This window comes from Sander lucioperca, chromosome 11 (assembly GCF_008315115.2).
Source record: "Sander lucioperca isolate FBNREF2018 chromosome 11, SLUC_FBN_1.2, whole genome shotgun sequence".
NCBI lineage: Eukaryota > Metazoa > Chordata > Actinopteri > Perciformes > Percidae > Sander > Sander lucioperca.
This window is the reverse complement of record NC_050183.1, coordinates 17,198,260-17,218,530: the sequence shown is the minus strand read 5'-3', so window position 1 is coordinate 17,218,530 and position 20,271 is coordinate 17,198,260. Positions and strand designations below refer to the sequence as shown.

Below are 20,271 nucleotides of genomic sequence, written 5' to 3'. Positions count from 1 at the left end.
GCACACAAACACATGTTCAAATGCAAATGTTTGAGTATGCTAATAAAGAGTCAACAAGTCCAACTCACTGTGACCCTCGAGTCAGTGCAGGATAAACACTGTGATACCCAACACTAATATTCCAAGATTTGAGCAATTGAGTGCAGTACTTGAGTAAAAGTACTTAGTTACAGTCGACTACTGCTACTAACAATTAGCCATGATATAACAGGAAGCTGCCATCCTCCCTCCAATGGCGCTGTGTTTAAGGTCATGCAGCTCTCGCAGACACTCTGCCTTCTTTAGTAAGGCGGCCTCCTCTGCTGCTCCATTTGCTCTCTTCCCATTGGCTGATCTCACGGCCGCTTCCTGCTACGTACTGCACTTTGTAGTGGCGTGTAGTTTGTTTTGCGGATGCTGAGCTGCAGAGGAGGCTCGTCGGCACTCTCACTGTAAACACACAGCACAGGCAGTTTATTTTTCGGTTCTTTCGTTCACTGTGTCAGCAGACTGTATCAAACATCTAGCCGAGAAAAGATGGCCTTGTGCTCCGAGCCTAAAAATGTTAGCTCCACGGACAACGGGGAGCGGAAGGAGAGGAAGGTGGCCGTTATCACCGGCATAACCGGACAGGTAACATTCATAACCTTACGCTGTAGTATCTAGCTACACACTGTTTCTCAAAAACATCGTTACACCTTCTTTGTCGTGATTTATTTTAATGGGAGATGTTTGTTGTATGATTTAAGTGCCGGTGGCGTTTATACACCTGCTCCAGGTGCTTTAAAACCCAGTGTCACTATAGACCTTTTTCACCAGACATGTTGATATGTCATAGTAGGAAAGCACAGGTGTATTCAAAATTACTGATGGCTGCATTCCACTTAGGAGAGGCCCTGGTATTGTGCATGCTGACTCACTGAAATAGCTTACTGGGACACTTGATGGAAATGAGCCATCGTTAAGGTTATGACAAGTCAAAATGTCTTCTGTGAAAAAGGTCCATTAAATCTCCATTTGCCCTGAAACTTAATTTTTCCTGTCTTTTACCTCAGACATTTGAAGTGGGCCAATCCCTTATATTGACTTAAATTCGCTAAATTACTCTATATATAAATATATACAATACTAAACTCAGGTTAACTATAGATCATAAAATATAAACAGGTTAATGGTAGAGGTGCAACGATGAATCAATTAATTGATTAGTTGTCAACTATTAAATTAATCGCCAACTATTTTGATAATCGATTAATCAGTTTGAGTCATTTTTTAAATAAAAAAAATAAGATTTCTCTGATTCCAGCTTCTTAGATGTGAATATTTTCTAGTTTCTTCTCTCCTCTGTGACAGTAAACTGAATATCTTTGAGTTTTGGACAAAACAATTCATTTTAGGCTTTGAAAAATACTGATCCACATTTTTCACCATGTTTTGACATTTTTATAGATCAAACAACTAATCGATTAATCGAGAAAATAATCGACGGATTAATCGACTATGAAAATAATCGTTAGTTGCAGCCCTAGTTAATGGTAGGGAATAGGGCTCATTCTAGGTGGGGTAGCACATACGTGCGTTTAGTTTATTTGCACAATAATGAAGATACAAAATGCATACAAAAGAAGAGACAGAATAACAGTGCATGAGAGGAAGGCCTGAAGGCTTATTCAGAGTCCTCACCTATTTTAAACAAATTCAAAAATTAGATTAATACTCATCAAAAGTGAAACAAAACAAGCAGACAACAAACAAAACCCATAGAACCGGCACTATCTATATCAACAAAACGCGCAAGCATAATAAAGAAAACTGAAAAAAAAAAAAAAACTAGAATAAGTACATCCAACAGAAGCAATTCTAGTCCTGAGGTTCAAGATGAAATATGATATTTCTTTAACTGCGTCCTATAAAAGCTGGCAAGGTGGATTACGATTTCAGCGTCAAATGTTAATACGCTAAAAGCATGTTTCTCACTACGGTTGCAACATGTGGATTTGAAATCCAGTTTTATAATAGGCTACATAGGCCTACTTTAGATTCAGTGTGTGAAGTTTAGTCTCTGATCCACCCCGCCTACTTCCTCCTTGTCCTAAAATAAGGTGCAGGACTATTATATTGCTTATGTCCCACAGCTTCTGTCTAATATGGCATTGTGTGAACCAGCCTGGGTATCCTTTGACTTTTTTTTTTAAGGCTAAACCGGTTTAATTGTGTGCAAACCATAGACACCATTTGTCCTTTGGGCAAATTCAAAAAGTAACCTACATCAGTAACCTGTGCCGACAGCCTCACGGCACTAAATCCAACATGTATTAAAAGCAGGGTTGGGTAGTAGCATTACTAATTTGTTTTTTTTTAAGATTATTTTTTGGGCATTTGCACCTTTAATCAACAGCTTAGACATGAAAGGGGAGAGATGGGGGGAGGACATGCAGGAAACCGCCGCAGGTCGGATTCAAATCCTGGGCCTCTGTGTCAAGGAATAAACCTCTTCACATGGGCGCTCTACCAACTGAGCTACCCTGGCGCCCTGTAGCATTATTAGTATAACTACTTCTCAATAGCGTTGCTTTTTTTTTGAATCAAATAGCTTTTCTGTAGTTTAGGAGGAGTCCTTGACAGTTTGCTCATGGCCTGACCCAAAAAGACTGGATATGTGGGCCAACATGAATAGAGATAATCATCTGCCATCATCTTGCCAGTGTGTAACAGCGAATGTATCTGTGGGTGTCAGAGTAAACCGTTTGATGACATTTTTAAGTGATGATGTTTGGTATCGGTCAATCTTGGACTGTATTTGAGTTTGGTGATGTCTTTTCTGGGGAAATGTTATATTTTTTGTGCTACGGACACAATTCTGTAGCCGTTAAAAAACATTGAGGAAGCATCTAATTCCGTGTAGGATCATTAGGAAGGCAGGTAGCAGGTTGACGTCACTGTGATTTACTATTTGACTATGTGCTGCTACTATAGTGTGAAACCTTTGTCATGTTTAAGATGCTTAAATGTGCCTTTCACCCAAGATTATATCTCCAAACAAAACATCTAGACAATATGCAGAGAGGAGTGGTGGCGTGACAAAACTGGCCTTACCGGTATATATGTAAAGAGTGAATGACCTCTGTATGGATAAGTGGTTAAATGACTACCTGTTCCTCTTAAGGCTTTCTTTGTTTAGTTTCTTTGCCTGAAGGTTGTGTCATAGTTAACCCATAACTCATTTAAAAACACACCCTGCAAGTCAAACATGCCTAAGCCTTAGGCAAATTTCAGTTCCTCATTTCGGTTCCACTTAATGTGTCGACTGAAATATTTCCCTCTGTCGCTCCGAAATGGATGTAAAAATATAACACTTTCTTTGTAGTCTCCCGTTAGCTAGCTACCGTAAATGTAGGCTACTTTTAAAATGCCATATTTTCCCTCTGGGCTCACCAAAACGGACGTAAAAGCATATTAACCATTCACTGCACATGATCGCTAGTAAACATATTACATATTTGATGTCATTTTTCAGTTTTTCAAGAATCTGTTTAGGAATCGGAATCGTTTTAAAAGTACCGGTTCGGCATCGGAATCGTAAAAATCCAAACAATACCCAACCCTAGTGTTACGTTTGGACTGAGTACGAAGCATTTGTTGTAAGGAGGGTTAAGACAGCTTTTAAAAGTTATTTTCAGTTTTTAGTTTAGTCTTCTAATAACTAAATGTGAAGCAATTTAGACTTTTAAACCTATAGAGATTTTGTTTCAATATGGGATTTACAAGATTCTTGTCTTGGTATTTGTCTGACATGGTTCAATCTGATATTTTACCAATGAATGCAATTTAATTTACGTAAAAAGACTGGGATATTAGTGCATATTGTAACATTTTATATATATAAAATATTGTAACATATTGTAACTTTTTTATATATATATATATATATATATACATACACATATAAAATGTTACAATATGCACTAATATACCTTTTATGTCTTATATAATAATACATTTTATGTATTGTATTAATATATATATATTAGGAAAAGAATCTGATTAGGAATGATGGAAGATTTTAATCTATGTTGTCTGTTCTTGAATCAACACTTTTGTAATGGCATTACTAGAAATTCAGTATCACTATCCCTGTTGTTTTTAGTGCCAGTCATGTTAGGTCCAACCCTACCACTTGGGCGTTTTAAAAGTACCGGGGTGCTGCAGCTCCGCAGCACCCACGGTATCGGCGCCTATAATACCACTCAAATTACATTTTTTTTTTTTTTTTTTAATTAGTTTTTAAGTAGAAAAAAAATACTTATGTAAAGAGATATAGTAAAATAAAAAAAGTGCTTTCACCCCCCCCCCACGACAATATCATCGTCCATCGCGATGTTTTACTGTAAACATCGTCAACTGCCAATTTAGGGGACATTGCCCAACCCTACTACCAAGCTCTATTAATGCTGGTGATTGGCTGTCTAATGTTACACGTTGCAGAGGAAGGCAGGAAAAACTGTACGTTACACACAGAGACGGGGCTCACGTAGTAGGAGCTAAAAAATAAATACAAATATTTGTGCCATAATGTTGTAATTTCTTTTTGTTCTACAAAATTGGTATCGGAAAAAGTATAGTTTAGGAACTGGTATCGAAGTCACGTTATCAGTACCGGTATCGGAAATTGTTGATCAATACTCAGCACTGCCTGTCGGAGACATTTGCATCCGTGGTCCTGTGTGTGCATGTGAATAAAAGTGTGTGAACATGTATCCTTTTGTAGTAATGTGCGCAAAGAAGAGCATTGTCAGTTTCTGGGAGTTCATTTCCAAATAAGCAGCAGGGAATAAGCAGTCTTATGGGAATATTTCATGGTTTGAGGTGAAAGTTGTCAGTTGACCGTTCCCAGAATGCAGCCCTACCCCAAACTATCATAGGTCTTGGAAAGTCATTTTCAACATCTCACATTCCTTTTGTTAAGCAGCACTTTCCAACGCCCCTACTCCCTTCACCGTCTTTAGCAGAAAACAAAGAATAACAGTGTTAATTCATTTTTATACTGCCAGTCTTGGCGATACTGTAGAATACCGAGAGCTCATGCAGGAGGCAGGCAGGCAGGCAGGCATCTGGATAGACCATCTCAGAAGTCACTAGCCGCCGGGCTGTCAGGGTCACAGCGATGCAATAAATCGGCTGGCTAACTACTGTTCATAAATTTCAGGGCAGCATGTTGCTCAGTCTGAATATTTTTGACTGCTGTCTCAGTGTGAAGTATTGGGGTGAGAGGGTGTGAGTTATGGGAGACCACCTGAGTGCCAAGGCAGAGCTGGGCAGGGGCTTTGGCTGATAGTGCTGTTTTACGATCCGGGGTTATGAAGAGGACAGGTCCAGCCTCTCTGTTCGACAGTAAAACTTTATTTTGGCTTTGAGGTTCACACGTCTTTCTTCGGCTTCTCTGGTTGGGAAAACAACGCTGCACTGCGATACAGCCCTTTGAGCTGTTTGATGCCTACAAGCCTCTTTTCTTCACCCTTTTGCTGGCGTTCGATACACTCTCCCTAGCCTCCTTCCACTGACTCCTTTTGTTAGCAGCACAGGATAGAATCTGAGCCAGCAACAATAATCATAAAGCTCAGAATTCATGCAGACATCTCCTCTGTCGCTCATAATGGCTGCTGATGGCTCCTCCAAGGCTGATCCTCGTCTTGCAGTTAGACAGGAAGAGTCGCAAGTTTAGCTGCAGTTAGGACTTAACGTGGATATGGATTTGAAATCCAGTTTTATAATGCATACTGTACATTTAGTGAGCCAAGGTTACAGGAAGTCATATTGATACCAGGAAGCTCTCTTTATTTATTCCGGCGACACGGCTGAGTCGGTCCTAAAGTCGAGAGGAGAGATTCAGGCTGCACACCAATTGTTCCTACTTACTGCAGTGTGTGTAGGTGTGTGCACGTGCTTGTGCGTGTTGTGATTGCAGCATCATTAAACCATATCAGGCCTAATTGCAGACCAGTGGCGTGCTTGGCAGCTTCTCTTTGCGGTCTAATGAAAGCACATTAAAGTGATTAATTTGTAGTTTACACACAATGAGAAACGCATGTACAATGAACTACAAAAACTACACTCTTACATTTTTGCTTTAATGTTAGGCAGGTGATCTAACCCTAATTGGGTATTAAAGATCACAGAGCGGCCCTAGTGATATTATTGGTAAAGGCCCCCAATAATTCACTGTTCCACCAGCAGGGGGTACTAAACTCATAGTGCTGGGGTTTGTGCAAAGACGTCACATGCCTTGCCTTCTTCTCCTCTCTTTGTCTGAATGAAGGTATGACAGTAGCTGTGTTGATAGTCTTAATGGTTAAAAAAACTCTCAAATGACAGTAACTAGTAATCAGTAATGTATTACATTTTGGAAGTAACTTGCCCAACACTGGTCAGGGTTGTAAGGCGAATCAGCACTTGGTATAAAAGTTGTGTCCCTGTGACATGTCTTTTTAAGAGGACTTAAAAAAGGTCTTAAAAGGCATTACATTTGCTGTTAAAAAATGTGCAGATACCCTGGCTTTTCCCCACGACAGATTGTTTTTAATGGTATGGTCAGCTTTTTGTTTTCCATTTTTTGTATTTTCTGTTTCCTTTTATGTCTGCACATCTTAAAATTAGTTAACCTTCAACAATTCATTGTTTAGTTTTGTTCCATCCTGTTAAATGTTTTGGGCACAGCTAAGGCCGTAAAACCTCAACATTTTGGGTACTTTTGATATTAACCACTATATGTTTGCTGCATGTAATATCAAAAACTATCAAGCATTGTTTCCTCTATGTTGATATTACCGCGGCGGCCCGCCACGGTAAAACTTCTGCCGCCACGGGATCAGAAATGGGGCAGGCACACAACAGGGTTTCCGCAATGTACACCGCGCACCGCCGCTCCTTCAGCTGTTTATGAAAAGTCATAAAGTCGTAATTACACGACTGTATATGTATAGAGCCGTCTGCCCTACTGAACTCAAGCGAACTGTCATCCGCTCTCTCTCCCTTTTAGGGTGAGCAACTGGAACAGTGACAGGACGTCATCACTCGCGAAGTCATGGCAACCAAATAAACAGGGCGAGTACACTTGTCACTCAATCTTAGGCAAAGTGACAAACAGCGACGGAAGCCGTGACATGAAATCCGCACTCACGCGAGTCCCGTGAAATATGACCGCTACAGTTTATTGGAAAATAGCATTGTGAACACTAAATTTGATGAATGTACTGTTTATCAGACCCCAGATGAGACAAGAAGCTAACGTTAGCGAACGCTGCGGTGACTGTTCCTCTGCCTCCCCGCTGCAGGAGAACGCTGTATTCCTCCGACACGTTGTGTTAACGTTACTGTGTTGACGTTACTGTGTTAAAACCGTTTTCCAGGTTAGTGGGGGTGCATACCGCTCAAAACCAACATGAAAAACGTAGCTAGTAATGTTCACTCAGCGTTTTGTTTTGTTGTGCGTAAAATGAGCGGTGACGTTAAATCACCCTACGGTACCGTCTATTTGCTGGATGGTTTCAAGGTAACGGTCGGTAGCTAACATTAGCAGATAAGCCCGTACTTTTTGATGGTCGACACCTTATTTTGTGGAAAATAATGTTTATATTTCTTGAAGAGAGGTGTTAAGAGTACTGTTTGCGCATGCACGCACACAGCACCTTCTGATATGGATGCGTATCCATCTTGTTAATGAAACCACACGATGATGATTTGATAATGATGATGATGGGAATGTTGATTGGAGCTAATGGTAGCCCTCACAGGCACAGTTTTTGATGAGCGAACATTGTTAACATTTTTCAGACACATGGACTGATTTAGTCCAACATCAACATTAGCCTTATCCCCCCCCCCCTGTCCGTTCACCCTCTCCTGAGCTTTTTCTCTGTTTACCTAATGTCTTTTATTCTATTTGAGTTACCCCTCTCTTACCCTTTTTTGTTTTCTCTAGCTTATATTGTTCATAGAGATTGTATTTCAAAATGGGATTTTAAAGGCCTAGTTTTTTTCGGTACTGGAAAATACAGAAAATTGGGACACAAACTTGAAAAGCAATTAAAATATATTAAAACCAGTAAAACACACAAACCTTTGCATCCAAAAAGCTGCAATTGCGTGTTTTAGGCCTTAAAATGATGATGATGAGATTTAGTTTTTATATGCCTTTAATTACTGACAGGAATTGCATGTATCTTTTTGATTTTGTATTGTCGTCTTTGTGTTCCCCAAAAACATGCACTCACACAGCCAATTTTTGCGACACAATTTAATAGAATTATGACGTTAAAGAAGTTAGATTCCTTAAACATGAAAATCAAAGTCTGTTTAGCATTACATTTAAGAAATACTCTGTTCACCCCAATCTGCTCAGTAGTAGTACAAGGTTTCACACTTGTACCTGTATTAGTTGTTTACCCTCTTACCCCACTCCTTTTTTTTTTAAAGATTATTTTTGGGGGCTTTTCTGCCTTTTAATGGACAGGACAGATAGGGGAGAGAGAGGGAAGACATGCAGGAAATTGTCACAGGTTGGACTCGAACCCTGGACCTTCTGCGTCGAGACATAAACCTCTATGTACTGTATATGTGCGCCTGCTCTACCAACTGAGCCAACCCAGCCACCACGCACACGCTTTTTAACGTAAACATGCCAGCCCAGGTCATGTTTTTCAGAGAAAAGTCTTTTCAGGAAACCGGGACCTGTAGTAAGTAGCAGTGAGTGATTGGGAAGTACTACAGCAATCATAATGAGAAAAACTAATTTCATTGCATTTTGGTGAATATTTTCCAAAGAAAATTGAGTCCTGCTTCCATATAAATTGTCTTTTCAGGAAACTGTGCCCTGTGGTAAGTAGCAGTGAGCGATTGGGAAGTAGCCTACTACAACAATTAGAATGAGAGAATGAGATTTTAATTGATATTTTCCAGAAATAATAATAACTGAACTCTACTTATTGGGAAGTAATGCAATTATCATGAAAACAAGTTATTAGTGAATATTTTTTCAAGAAATAGCCAACGTTTTGCATCCCTACTGTCATTGCCGATCTACCAAAACGGTAATTTGTCGACGGTCCCTTACACAGAACCTAGTGACAGAACAGATGATGAAGCTTGTACAAATCTCAATTATAATCTCTAGCAATAATAATTGTAGTTGTTTTCTCTTGTTACTTTCTTTGACCCTGATCACGTCATTGACCTGAATTGTGTTGTCGATCTCGAACGAAGGGGAAGTTAAAATCGAATATCAACTGAATATGAAACGTCCAGCCAACTTCACCGCGCTTAAAACGAGACAGACAAGAAGAGGCATTGCAACAATGTTGACAAATATACATTGTAACCAAGGGGGTAAGCGTCTGTCAACAACCCGTAGATCCTATGGCGCCATTTTGATGCTAACAAGCACTCACCCGCCATTAGCATTCCATTGACTTTGCCATTCATTTTGACGTCACTTTCACAGCTAATAACTTTACATCTGAAGCGTTTAAAGACTTTATTTGTCCATTGTTTATTTCTAAAGAAACACGACAATGTATTAAAGGCTCCATTACCTTGTATCTCACGTTATGGCTCCGTAGCAGACGTTTTTGTAAAAATAGGCTAACGATTGTGTCATAACCACGGGACTTACTGTCGCATAGTAGAGGAATTACCGTATAGTACAGGAGAAGCTCGCAGTCAGTTTCGACTTACAGCTGTTTAAGTTGAATTACTAATGTTAACTAGCATTTTAGTTAGCAATAATTAGCCTGTGCCTATGTTATCTCCTTACATATACCTACGCTCTCCGTCTCTGCAAGACTGGGAATGATTGAGATTTCTCTTGGCACAGCTACCAGAAGACTTACAACTTTCAGACAGGTTGCTCACGTCACATTTACGTCGTCTCTCTAAGTTGGAGGCTGCACAGTAATGCTGAGTGCTCGGCGGAAAAGTGCTTCTAATATCCTTCACTGGTCTCCGTCCAGAGACACGGGATCTGTTGGTCCAGTTTATATACTGGCTATGGTTGTAATGCTGGCTGCACAGATTATACAGACACAGACTGCTACGATTGACTGACACACACACACACACACACACACACACACACACACACACACACACACACACACACACACACACACACACACACACACACACACACACACACACCTTTATTAGTTTTTCTACATGGGTTTAGTTGATGATCGGGCTATAATAAGACCACATAATCGCTGACAACCAGGACAATTTCATAGTGGTTGGTGTAAACCGGGACATTTTAGCGTCCCGACAGGCTTTTGTTGCGAATCGGGACACGCAACTCAAAATCGGGACTGTCCCGGTCAAACCGGGACATCTGGTTACCCTAGTCAAAGGCCAAAATGAGTCTTTGTGGTGTGACATTGACCTGGCAGGTGAGCTTGTGTGTGTGTGTTCCCCCCCCCCCCCCCCCCCTCCCACCAAGCACCCAGCTCCCCAAAACAGGAAACAGCGAGGTGAGGCCAGGGTTTATGGGCTAATATGGCCTCAAAGGAGCTTCTTGTTTTGAAACAGAGCTGCAGCTCTTCAGGCTTGTTTTCCATATTGGTCTGGCGTGGAACGCTTTGACCCTGGCACAGGGGCAGGAAAACATGACACCGGCCGGAGCTTTGAACGCCGTGGGGATGGGTGAGGGGCTGCCAAACACCCCCCCCCCCCCACACACACACACACACACACACACACACCTCTGGGTTAGGCAGGAACAGGTTGAGCATCAATGCCAATGGCCGCACAACCTGAGTGCTCAACCTGCAGAACTTAAAATGTAACTTTAAAAAAACATTTTGAGTAGTGCTAAGGCATAAATCCATTTTTATAAAGCAAGTAAAGCGTTTGCTAATATAGAGCCTTTAGAGGATTGTACTAGCAGTTAAACCATTTTAAACAGCCTTTATTCAGGAGGGTAAAAAGAAGCTAAAAAAAACACCTTCTGGCTTACACCTTCTTCAGGGCAGCAGCCTTGAGGTATATAGAGCAATGTAATCAAGAAAACACCTGTTTAGATATCATTTAAAGATGCTGTACATTTTCAACCTTGGCAAAATATATAGGTTGTCATGAAGATTGACTGACTTTTTTTTTTTTTTTTTTACAGACATTTTGATGTCACAATATGAGAAGCACAGGTGTAAAAAATTGAATTAATGATGGCTTAATTCCATTTAGCTACTTTAGTTTCAGTGTCACTGTCATGGCTTACTGAGACACTTTATTAATGTTATTAGTTATTAGGTCCGCGTTTATCCGCCGGTAAAACTCCCGTTGGATGACGTGCTTCAGAAGGGTTGAAAATCGGCAACATAGCAACCATAAACAACACTGGCTCTAGCCGTTTGCTGCTTCCTGTTTGATGCTGGAAGGAGCGCACCTATCGGTTGTTGACAATGTTCACATGCTTTAACGTCACCAACAAGATTTACGATAATATCAAACGCGTTTGATTTTGTTAGAACGTCGTGACAGGAAAAAGACTGACTCGGACTGAGTTTTATGACCACCGTACACCAAACGATTGAGACGACGGGAGCGCGCCCCAACTCTAGCAATACTCTCATGATTGCATTCTGATATTGGAAATTAGTCTGCGACAGTGGAATCGTTTGAGAAGTCATTTGGTGTAAGGTTTGGCATAGAGCTGGGCAATATATCGATATTATATCGATATCGTGATATGAGACTAGATATCGTCTTAGATTTTGGATATCGTAATATCGTAATATGGCATAAGTGTTGTCTTTTCCTGTTTTTAAAGGCTGCATTACAGTAAAGTTATGTCATTTTCTGAACTTACCAGACTGTTGTAACTGTTCTTTTAATTGCATTTACCCACTTAGTCGTTACATCCACATTACTGATGATTATTTATCAAAAATCTCATTGTGTAAATATTTTGTGAAAGCACCAATAGTCAACACTACAATATCGTTGCTGTATCGATATCGAGGTATTTGGTCAAAAATATCGTGATATTTGATTTTCTCCATATCGCCCAGCCCTAGTTTGGCATAACACAACTCGCTGAGAACTTAGTCTGAGAGATGCTGTTTCTTTAAACAACTACCTGAGTTTTTTTTTTTTTTACCAGCATGTAGTCATCAGTTTGGGAAGGCCAATTGCTCCATGTCAGACTTGGTCCACCTGTACAGGCTCTCCAGAAACACGCCCTAATGCTGGCCAAAACATGACAATCCTGCCCGGTGCTGAGTGCAGGTTCTTGGGTGTGTTCAGCCCCCCTAAACCCTTTCCTCCACTGCTCCCTGCCATCCACCTTGATGGTAACCTCGCAGACCTGGAGAGGACGCATGGGGCTGGCAGTATGAGAGTGTGTGTGTAAATATGTGTGCACATATGTGAGAGGGATTGAGGGATGAATGCCATGACTAGTTCGGAATGTTCCAGAGTGTTCTAGAATGTGCGGTTGGAAAGTCTGAGCCTGGAAAAAGACGAGGAGTAACATGGGTGAAGGGAACAAGACCTTGTTGACAGGGCTCGCTCTCACACACACACACACACACACACACACACACACACACACACACACATACACACACGCACACACATACACACACACACACACACACACACACACACACACACACATTAACAACACAATTAAAACTACTGATATTACATTATCTGACAACTTATTACATGTAACTCATTAATAGGCAATTAATAATGTATTAAGGGATGTAACATTTTTGACTCAATGACATAATATTAACAGACTAAAAAAGTAATAATTTTGGTTATTGCACCATAATACATGTTACATCATCTATGAATTACATTATCAGTTATTTGCATGTACAGATTTTTCATTTCTATCTATTTAGTGTTCTCCCACTGTTACATAGTTTAACTATTAGATAGCAGTTATTACATCCCCATTACATCCACAGTCCTGCCTGCTGTGTGTATCTGTAAATCTGTTACACCATACAATGAGTATGACTTTTGTTTTTCCCCTGGCCTGTAGAAAAGACTACAACAAAGTCTCTGCCCTTAGTTTGTGAATCATCTACACTTTGTGATTTGTTGAATTCAGCTTTCACAAACATGGGCAGTGAATGTTTTATCATATTTTGGTTGAGTGGCTGCGAGTCAGTTGGTACAAGTAACTCTGATCAATATGTCTGAACACACTTGTGCATGTGTGCCATTCGACAGGTTTTAAGCTGTGTTGTCTTCTGTCTTTTCAGGATGGTTCCTACCTGGCTGAGTTCCTGCTCGCTAAAGGCTATGAGGTGAGAGAGAAAGCTGGACTGCGGGCTTCACAGTACCAAGAATTTGTCCTGTGAAAGCTTAGACACACACACACACACGCACACACACATACACAGAAATGAATGCAGACACTCGTGAATGCCAACAAACACAGAGCGACATTCCCTCGATAAGCTTTATCCAACCACTGCAGTGTGTGGGAGCTCCTGAGGGATCGTGACGTAATGTGACTTCGTACATAGGCTGACTCACACCTCACCCTGATAAGACCCTTTGTGCTGCTTCAAACCTTTTAACCCCTCACCTTTTACTCCTGGGTCAGACCATTAACAGGGAAATAGTTGCTATTATACGGTGATACGAGTGAGGTCACTAACTTTCACCTGCTGTGCAATGTGTTTTTAGGAGCACAAAAAGCCAACAGCCTGTCGATGGATGCAGAGGTTAACAAGCTGTTTCTGCTACATAAATGCTTCACCACTGGTTTCACACCCATGTAAAGTGACTATCCATACAGTACAACACGCTTGCATAAACATACGCGTGGCACCAGTGCACGTTGTGTTTTCCTGACAGTAGCTGCATGACTTCATTTTCCCGCACATGTGTAGCAGCACACACACACACACACAAACACACGCCTTCATCCCAGCCTGCCTGGTCTGCTTCGCCATCTGCTGCCCACCTCAGAGACAGCAGAGAGGAAGTGGACTGGGTCCAGGTTGGGGATGCTGCATGCAGAGGGGGTGGGCTGGGGGGTGCCATTAAAGAGGAACCCACAGGCAGGCAGGAAGTCCACAGTGAATAAAGGAAGTGAGGTCAGGGCACAACGTCCTCCCACTAATGGACTCCCCTTGCATCAGGTTCTGTTATCTTTCCTGAGCAGAGCTTCCTCGCACGTCCCCCTCAGAACATGGAGTACAGATCACAGGCAGCATAAAAACACTGGAGCCACGAGACACAATACTGTTAATATCAACTGTTGCAATACAATATAATCTGACACAATAAATAAATCAAAGTAGGCCACTATATCACATTGGACATCTGGTCAAACTTAAAGCAAATACTGTCGTGAAAATCAATAAACTGTGTGCAAAAAATACATAGAAAAATACATATACATAGAATACAGTAAATATGACAAACTATAGATAAATAGTACATCTACATTCAGAGACAGACAAAGAGTGTTCATGACATCGTGATATTTATAACAAACTCCAAAATGTAAGATGAGCCCAATATGTTATGTATATGTATATATTTTATACCAAATTGATTCAGTTTAGTCATAACCTGCATCTCATTAAATTACTCACACTGACCGTAATGTGATTAAAAAAGGTATACAATCATCTTCACCAGTGGTCTTCACTATTTTTTTTCATGAGAGCCACACTGATAGGACAAAGTCAATAGGAGAGCCACTTTTACCGCAGAGTATCAAAAGTTACATCAAGTCATAAATAGCATGTCTGCTTATCTGTCATCCCTGAACATACAATATGCAATTTGTTCTACATTAGCCCATCATGGATCTAACTATCCAAGAGCACTTTTGGCGTTAAGAGCTGGAAAGACCGCCCAAACTAGCAACTCCGCAGTGAGTCAGTGTTATGGACGGAAGGGCAGAGCAAGTTTAAATATCTTTTCTAGTCTATATTTTCACCTTGTAATGCCACTGTTTTGGGTATTTTTTGAAATATAAATTATTTGTAATAGAGCAGACTTAGGGTTATGTTATAGCCCTACTTGTTTTTAATGTTTTTTATGAAATATCTGTATTGACTGCATGATCATATTACCATATTATTTACTGCCATGCAAGCCACAAATTAAAGCTTGGCGAGCCGCAGGAGGCTCGCAAGCCGCTACACCATCTTAAACCCTGGTTAAAACTGAACACATCTGATCTAAACTGGATCTTCACCAGTTACTATAACGTGCTATTCACACGTGCACGCTGCATCATGAGTCTGTAGCTGTCAGCTTTGTTTCGCATAAAAGTTAATTTCCCACTGATTATACATGTAGAATAGATTCTAGATTTGTATAATATTTACAGGTTCTCAAGTTTTATCAAAAGTTTGGAGGGGGATTACATGCATTAGGGGAGGAGCCATCCCAATATTGTGTGTGCTCTCTTCCACTGTCTCCTGTGTGCTCTCTTCTAATATATCCTGTATGCTCTCTTCTGCTGTCACTCCTAATGTCTCCCTTGGTGTCTTCTCCACTGTCTCCTCCTCTGATCGGGCAACCTTTTTAGGGGGCTTACCCTTTGGTGCCCAGAACGAAAACATATTCTTTTGCGTCTTCCCTGACATCTTTGAAACAGACAAATGCAATGATTAATGTAGGCCTATGTTTTGACAGGATATTAAACATTATTGAAATAATATCCAGGGCACTCTGCTTTAATAAATGTAGTCTTAATGGAACTAGAAAGACTATTAATACAGTATAATTTGAAATAAAATGAAAAAATACATCTTCAGTCCTTACCATACCCTCCAACATTTCCCTAAGTTTCCGATAACGTAAGCCAGCCAAACTGAGCCAAAGCTTGTGGTTGCAAAGCAGATAATAATTAAGCCACAGATTGGCTATATTACCAAATGTTCTGGCCTCTCTGGAGAAAATATAAAAATGTTTAGACGAGCTTTCTTCCAACTTACCTTCTCCGTGTGTTTGCGCGTCTATGTTGCTTACTTAGTAACTAACGTACGGTTCTCAGCTGTGAGAAATACAAGGTGTGGCGTGTGAGCGTGTGAACAGTTTGAAATGCGTGTGTCTCACGGTCAATGCGTGAGGCTTGAGAACCCTGATTTACCTTGCAATGCCTTGATGAACAAGTTTGTTATTGAAACTGTATGATAAAATAATAGTGCACACCGGCAAAATGGATCTGCATTCGGCCCTGTATGTGCGTTGGAGCTCTTCCCAGTATCGTTGATGAGAATCAAAACAGGCGTTGGTTGTTGCCACGGTGCTTCAGAGGATATTTGCATGAAAGGCAATCTTTTTCATTCCTCACGTCCTGCTTTTGGTCAACTTTTGAGTCTGAGATTCGAAGGCCAGTGCAACCATGTGCATTGAGAAATGACAATGACTGGCATCCTGTCGCTTCTCCAGTCCATATCTATTGCAGCTGCTTCACAGTAAAAGCTATGATCAGCAGTATTTTCGTCAGAGGATGCTTTTACTGTTAAGGAGCTGCACAAAGTTTGCATTAATAATATGCTAACATAAAAAACATTTATTTTAAGATGATATCAAATTATCTACAATGGTAACAGCATGGTCATGTTTGTAGTAATGTTAATGTTAAAACTGAAGTGGTCTAAATAGTTTTTGTAAAATAAAAGAAATATAGTATTATAAAGCCTGTCTCCTCCTATTACAGGTCCATGGTATTTTGCGTCGCTCCAGTTCCTTCAACACGGGTCGCATTGAGCATCTTTACAAGAACCCACAGACGCACACTGAAGGCAGTAAGTATCCAGTCTACACCACCAATGTTGCAGTTCATCCTCCAAATTCTGTATAAATACTATAAGTATAAACACAGGCAGTTTATAATTTTATATTAGAGTTGTAGGTAGTATGTATGAATTAGAGATTGGTACTTTTTAATCTTGGTAAAGAACATTTCCTCCAGACCGTAGTCAAGCCCCATGTCATACACAGACTAGAAATCACAAGATAACAGATGTAACATTAACAGTAACAGCATGCCAACTAGTAGAAAAAAAGAATCGGTTGACTGTGAGCTATCAATTGGGCTTCACATTTTCAGATCTGGCTGATGATTGAATATGTGAATCACCAATGAGGTTGAATTATTGTGGGAGTATCATGTGTTTTCCCCCCTCTTTGCCAGAAATGAAGCTCCATTATGGCGATCTGACTGACAGCACGTGCCTGGTGAAGATCATTAACCAGGTGAAGCCGACCGAGATCTACAACCTGGGCGCTCAGAGTCATGTCAAGGTAGCGTGATCCCACAAACGCATCACACTCTCATGGATCTTTACTCTGTGCAACTCACTGTGTTGCTCGATAAACATTGTAAACTTACTTCCCATTCCCTGTAATCACTGCACATGGGTTTGTTTTAAAGAGCCTCACAATGGAAAAGAGCTGATAACAGTCTTGATAACGGTGAACAGGAATTATGAATAAGGTTGTTTGACGTCCAAGTAAAATGTGTTTCCGTTTTGTGCCATGAGGCACTTGTACTTGTCGCAATAAACAGATTTACAGTGAAATAATAAAAATAGGTTTTTGAGCAGGGACTGTTTGAATATTTTCCTTATTGCTCAGTCTTTCCCCTTTAATTGTACAATGGGAACCCCTGTCAGGCCATAACAATTCCAGTGAAGATAGCATTGTCGGTAGCCTACCAGTTACAAATGGGCTCAGTATTGAACGACACGCTATCGTGCTGACGGATTCTGTTTTTGAGCTCTTAGCTGAGCTGGACCAGAGAATATTCGGTTATAGCAGATCGGTGATGCTGTTTTGTCCCTCTTGTTCTCCGTGAAGTTCGCTGGAAGTGATGTAATATAGCGCTTTATGTCAAGTGAGCACTGCGTCTGACTCCGTTTGTAAAATAGCCTTTTAATTGTTACATTGCTTGTAAGGAAATAACTGAAGTAGCAGGCAAACCAGCTTTGAAAGTGATGTATTTTCTTTCTAAATAAGTGCTGTGTGGTGGATCTAATTGATGCCGAAGTGAAGAGTGGTTCATGTGGATTTGAAAAAAAACTGATAAATATTATAACTTTAAAGTGTTTACTCAGTTTGGTCGGAGATTCAGGTCTGTTGTGTGGCTATCCTTCAACAGGGATGAAAAGCTGACTACAGAGGTCTTCTGAGCTCACTTCTTTTTAACTCCACACCTCCAATTTTTTTTCATTTTTCACACTTTGATGTGTAAAGTTCCCTTTTATTAAATTTTAAGGCAGATTAGCTAGTATGTCCAGCAGCTTTCACATCCTTTCAAGTTCTGATTCATATCATAACTAACATGAGTTGTAGCCAGTGGCTGCAAAGTAAGCAAGTTGTTCCAAAAACCTTTATGCTTTGGCTGCAGTAATGCAAGACTTGTAATTAATGTGCTTAAACATACATGTATTGCCTTAAACACGCTACTTAAAGTATCTAACACCTTTTTTTTTTGTTGCTTTTGCTGGACTTGAGTTTTCACTATTTCATCGAGAAAATGTAAATACTTTCTTGTCTATTAAACTCGTTATTTGTCAAGTCAATTTGAAACCTACAGTAGTGGATGCCAGTTCCTCCACAAATATAGCTCACTGTGTTTGAGTTCCAGTGTGTGCATATGGTAAGTACTGACTGACTGCTGCTATGATTGGTTAACAGCAGATGATGTTAAAAAAGGGACTCTCAGTTCTGGGAAGTGAGCCGCTCATGTGCCGAGGACGCTGGAGCTGATGGGACAGGAAGTTATGTTTTCTTGGATGGGTCAGTTTGTGCCACAATGTCCCTTTTGTCTCTGAGCTCCACGGTGATCCCAGGAGATCCCTCGGCGCCGACCAACCCCTCCTCTTGCTCCTCCACACCGGGATCTGACACACAGTCTCCAGGCAGCACTGATCCCCCTGGTTTGGGTGGGATTCAGAGCTAAAGGCTTAGTCAGATCATATATAATAAGGCCATTTGTAATGTGAACATGACACTGCTTTTCAGTAGGAAATTGGTACAATTTCATCATTTAGTTCAGTTTGGTTTGACGCCAGTCTTTGAATCCCTGAGTAAAACCGGAAGAGCCGGGTCAGCCCTTACATCTTTGGGGTGTAGTATACACTTTGCTAAATTGACAAATTAACTAATTACTTTGTAAATCAACAGAAAATGTACTGTATGTTGTACTGTATTATAGTTTCTATAATCTATTAATCATTTTTCTCAGTTATAATGAACAAACACAAAACATATCCTGGTTTCAGTTGGTTGGTTCAGTTGGTTTCAGTTGATGAAGTCATGTTTGTGTCCACTTGATGAATGTAATGTCCAATATTCTCTCTCCTTTGAGCTCTGGTTTTGGTCTCCACCATCTTGAGAAACATGTTTGGCTGTTTAGCTGCTACATCTTCCACTTTCTTCACCAACTAGTCTCTAACTTTAACTCTGTCATTACAGTGGGTTTATCAGAGCTTGTTTGCTGAACACATCTGACTGCTACTCCGTCGATTGAAAATTAAATGTTTTGATAATTGACTAATTAAGTCTGTTTTTCAAGCAAAAATGTGAGAAATTATCTGGTGCCAGCTTCTCCAGTGTGAGCTCTGTGACTTCATCAAAGTATAATAACGATGAGCTAAAAAAGGCTAAAAATGAATTAGATACAGTGTTAGTATAAATATTTTTAAATACTATTTGAGATGTTTGGTTCACAATAACTTTGTTCTCGTTTCTATAGGCTCTAAAGGATTAGTCATTTATTGGGGAAACGAAATTGATTATTCACTGATAAAGATAACTGTTTGCTGATGCTCTAATAGCATGAAAGTGGGACCAAGATTGAAGAAAGAGGAAAGACAGAAGGATGACAGACAGAAAGTAAAAAGAAGAGAGTGGGAGAATGAATGCGAAGGGCAGAGGCAAGCGATGACTCCTCTCTCCACATCCACATGAAAGATCATCCTGAGTCAGGCCACACACACACACACACACGTGCGCCTGCGCGCGCGCACACACACACACACACACACACACACACACACACACACACACACACACACACACACACACACACACTCACACACTCTCTCTCTCTCTGAGTGACAGATAAATCTCTGTACCTGTACGAGGTTCTCCTCTGTTTATTTGTTTCCACACCAATAAACCCGGCTCTGATAGCTCCTCACCTCATGCTGCCCACTCTGAACAGCTGAGCCGGCTGGATATCTGGCGGCAGTGGTGTGGAGCAATTTCCAGTCTGTCTCACCACAGAGGAAAAGATCATTCACACCG

General features: G+C 40.6%; 1 protein-coding gene across 1 annotated transcript in view; it reads left to right on the top strand.

The window, feature by feature from the left end:
* The first annotated feature begins 341 nt into the window (after positions 1-341).
* Positions 342-20,271, top strand: part of gmds (GDP-mannose 4,6-dehydratase) — a 186,200-nt gene continuing 166,270 nt past the window's right edge. Inside the window, exons 1-4 of the mRNA XM_031282365.1 lie at positions 342-612; positions 13,245-13,289; positions 16,676-16,763; positions 17,153-17,262. Coding sequence (XP_031138225.1) covers positions 517-612; positions 13,245-13,289; positions 16,676-16,763; positions 17,153-17,262 — 339 coding nt within the window. The 5' untranslated portion in view covers positions 342-516. The remainder of the gene's footprint in view (positions 613-13,244; positions 13,290-16,675; positions 16,764-17,152; positions 17,263-20,271) is intronic.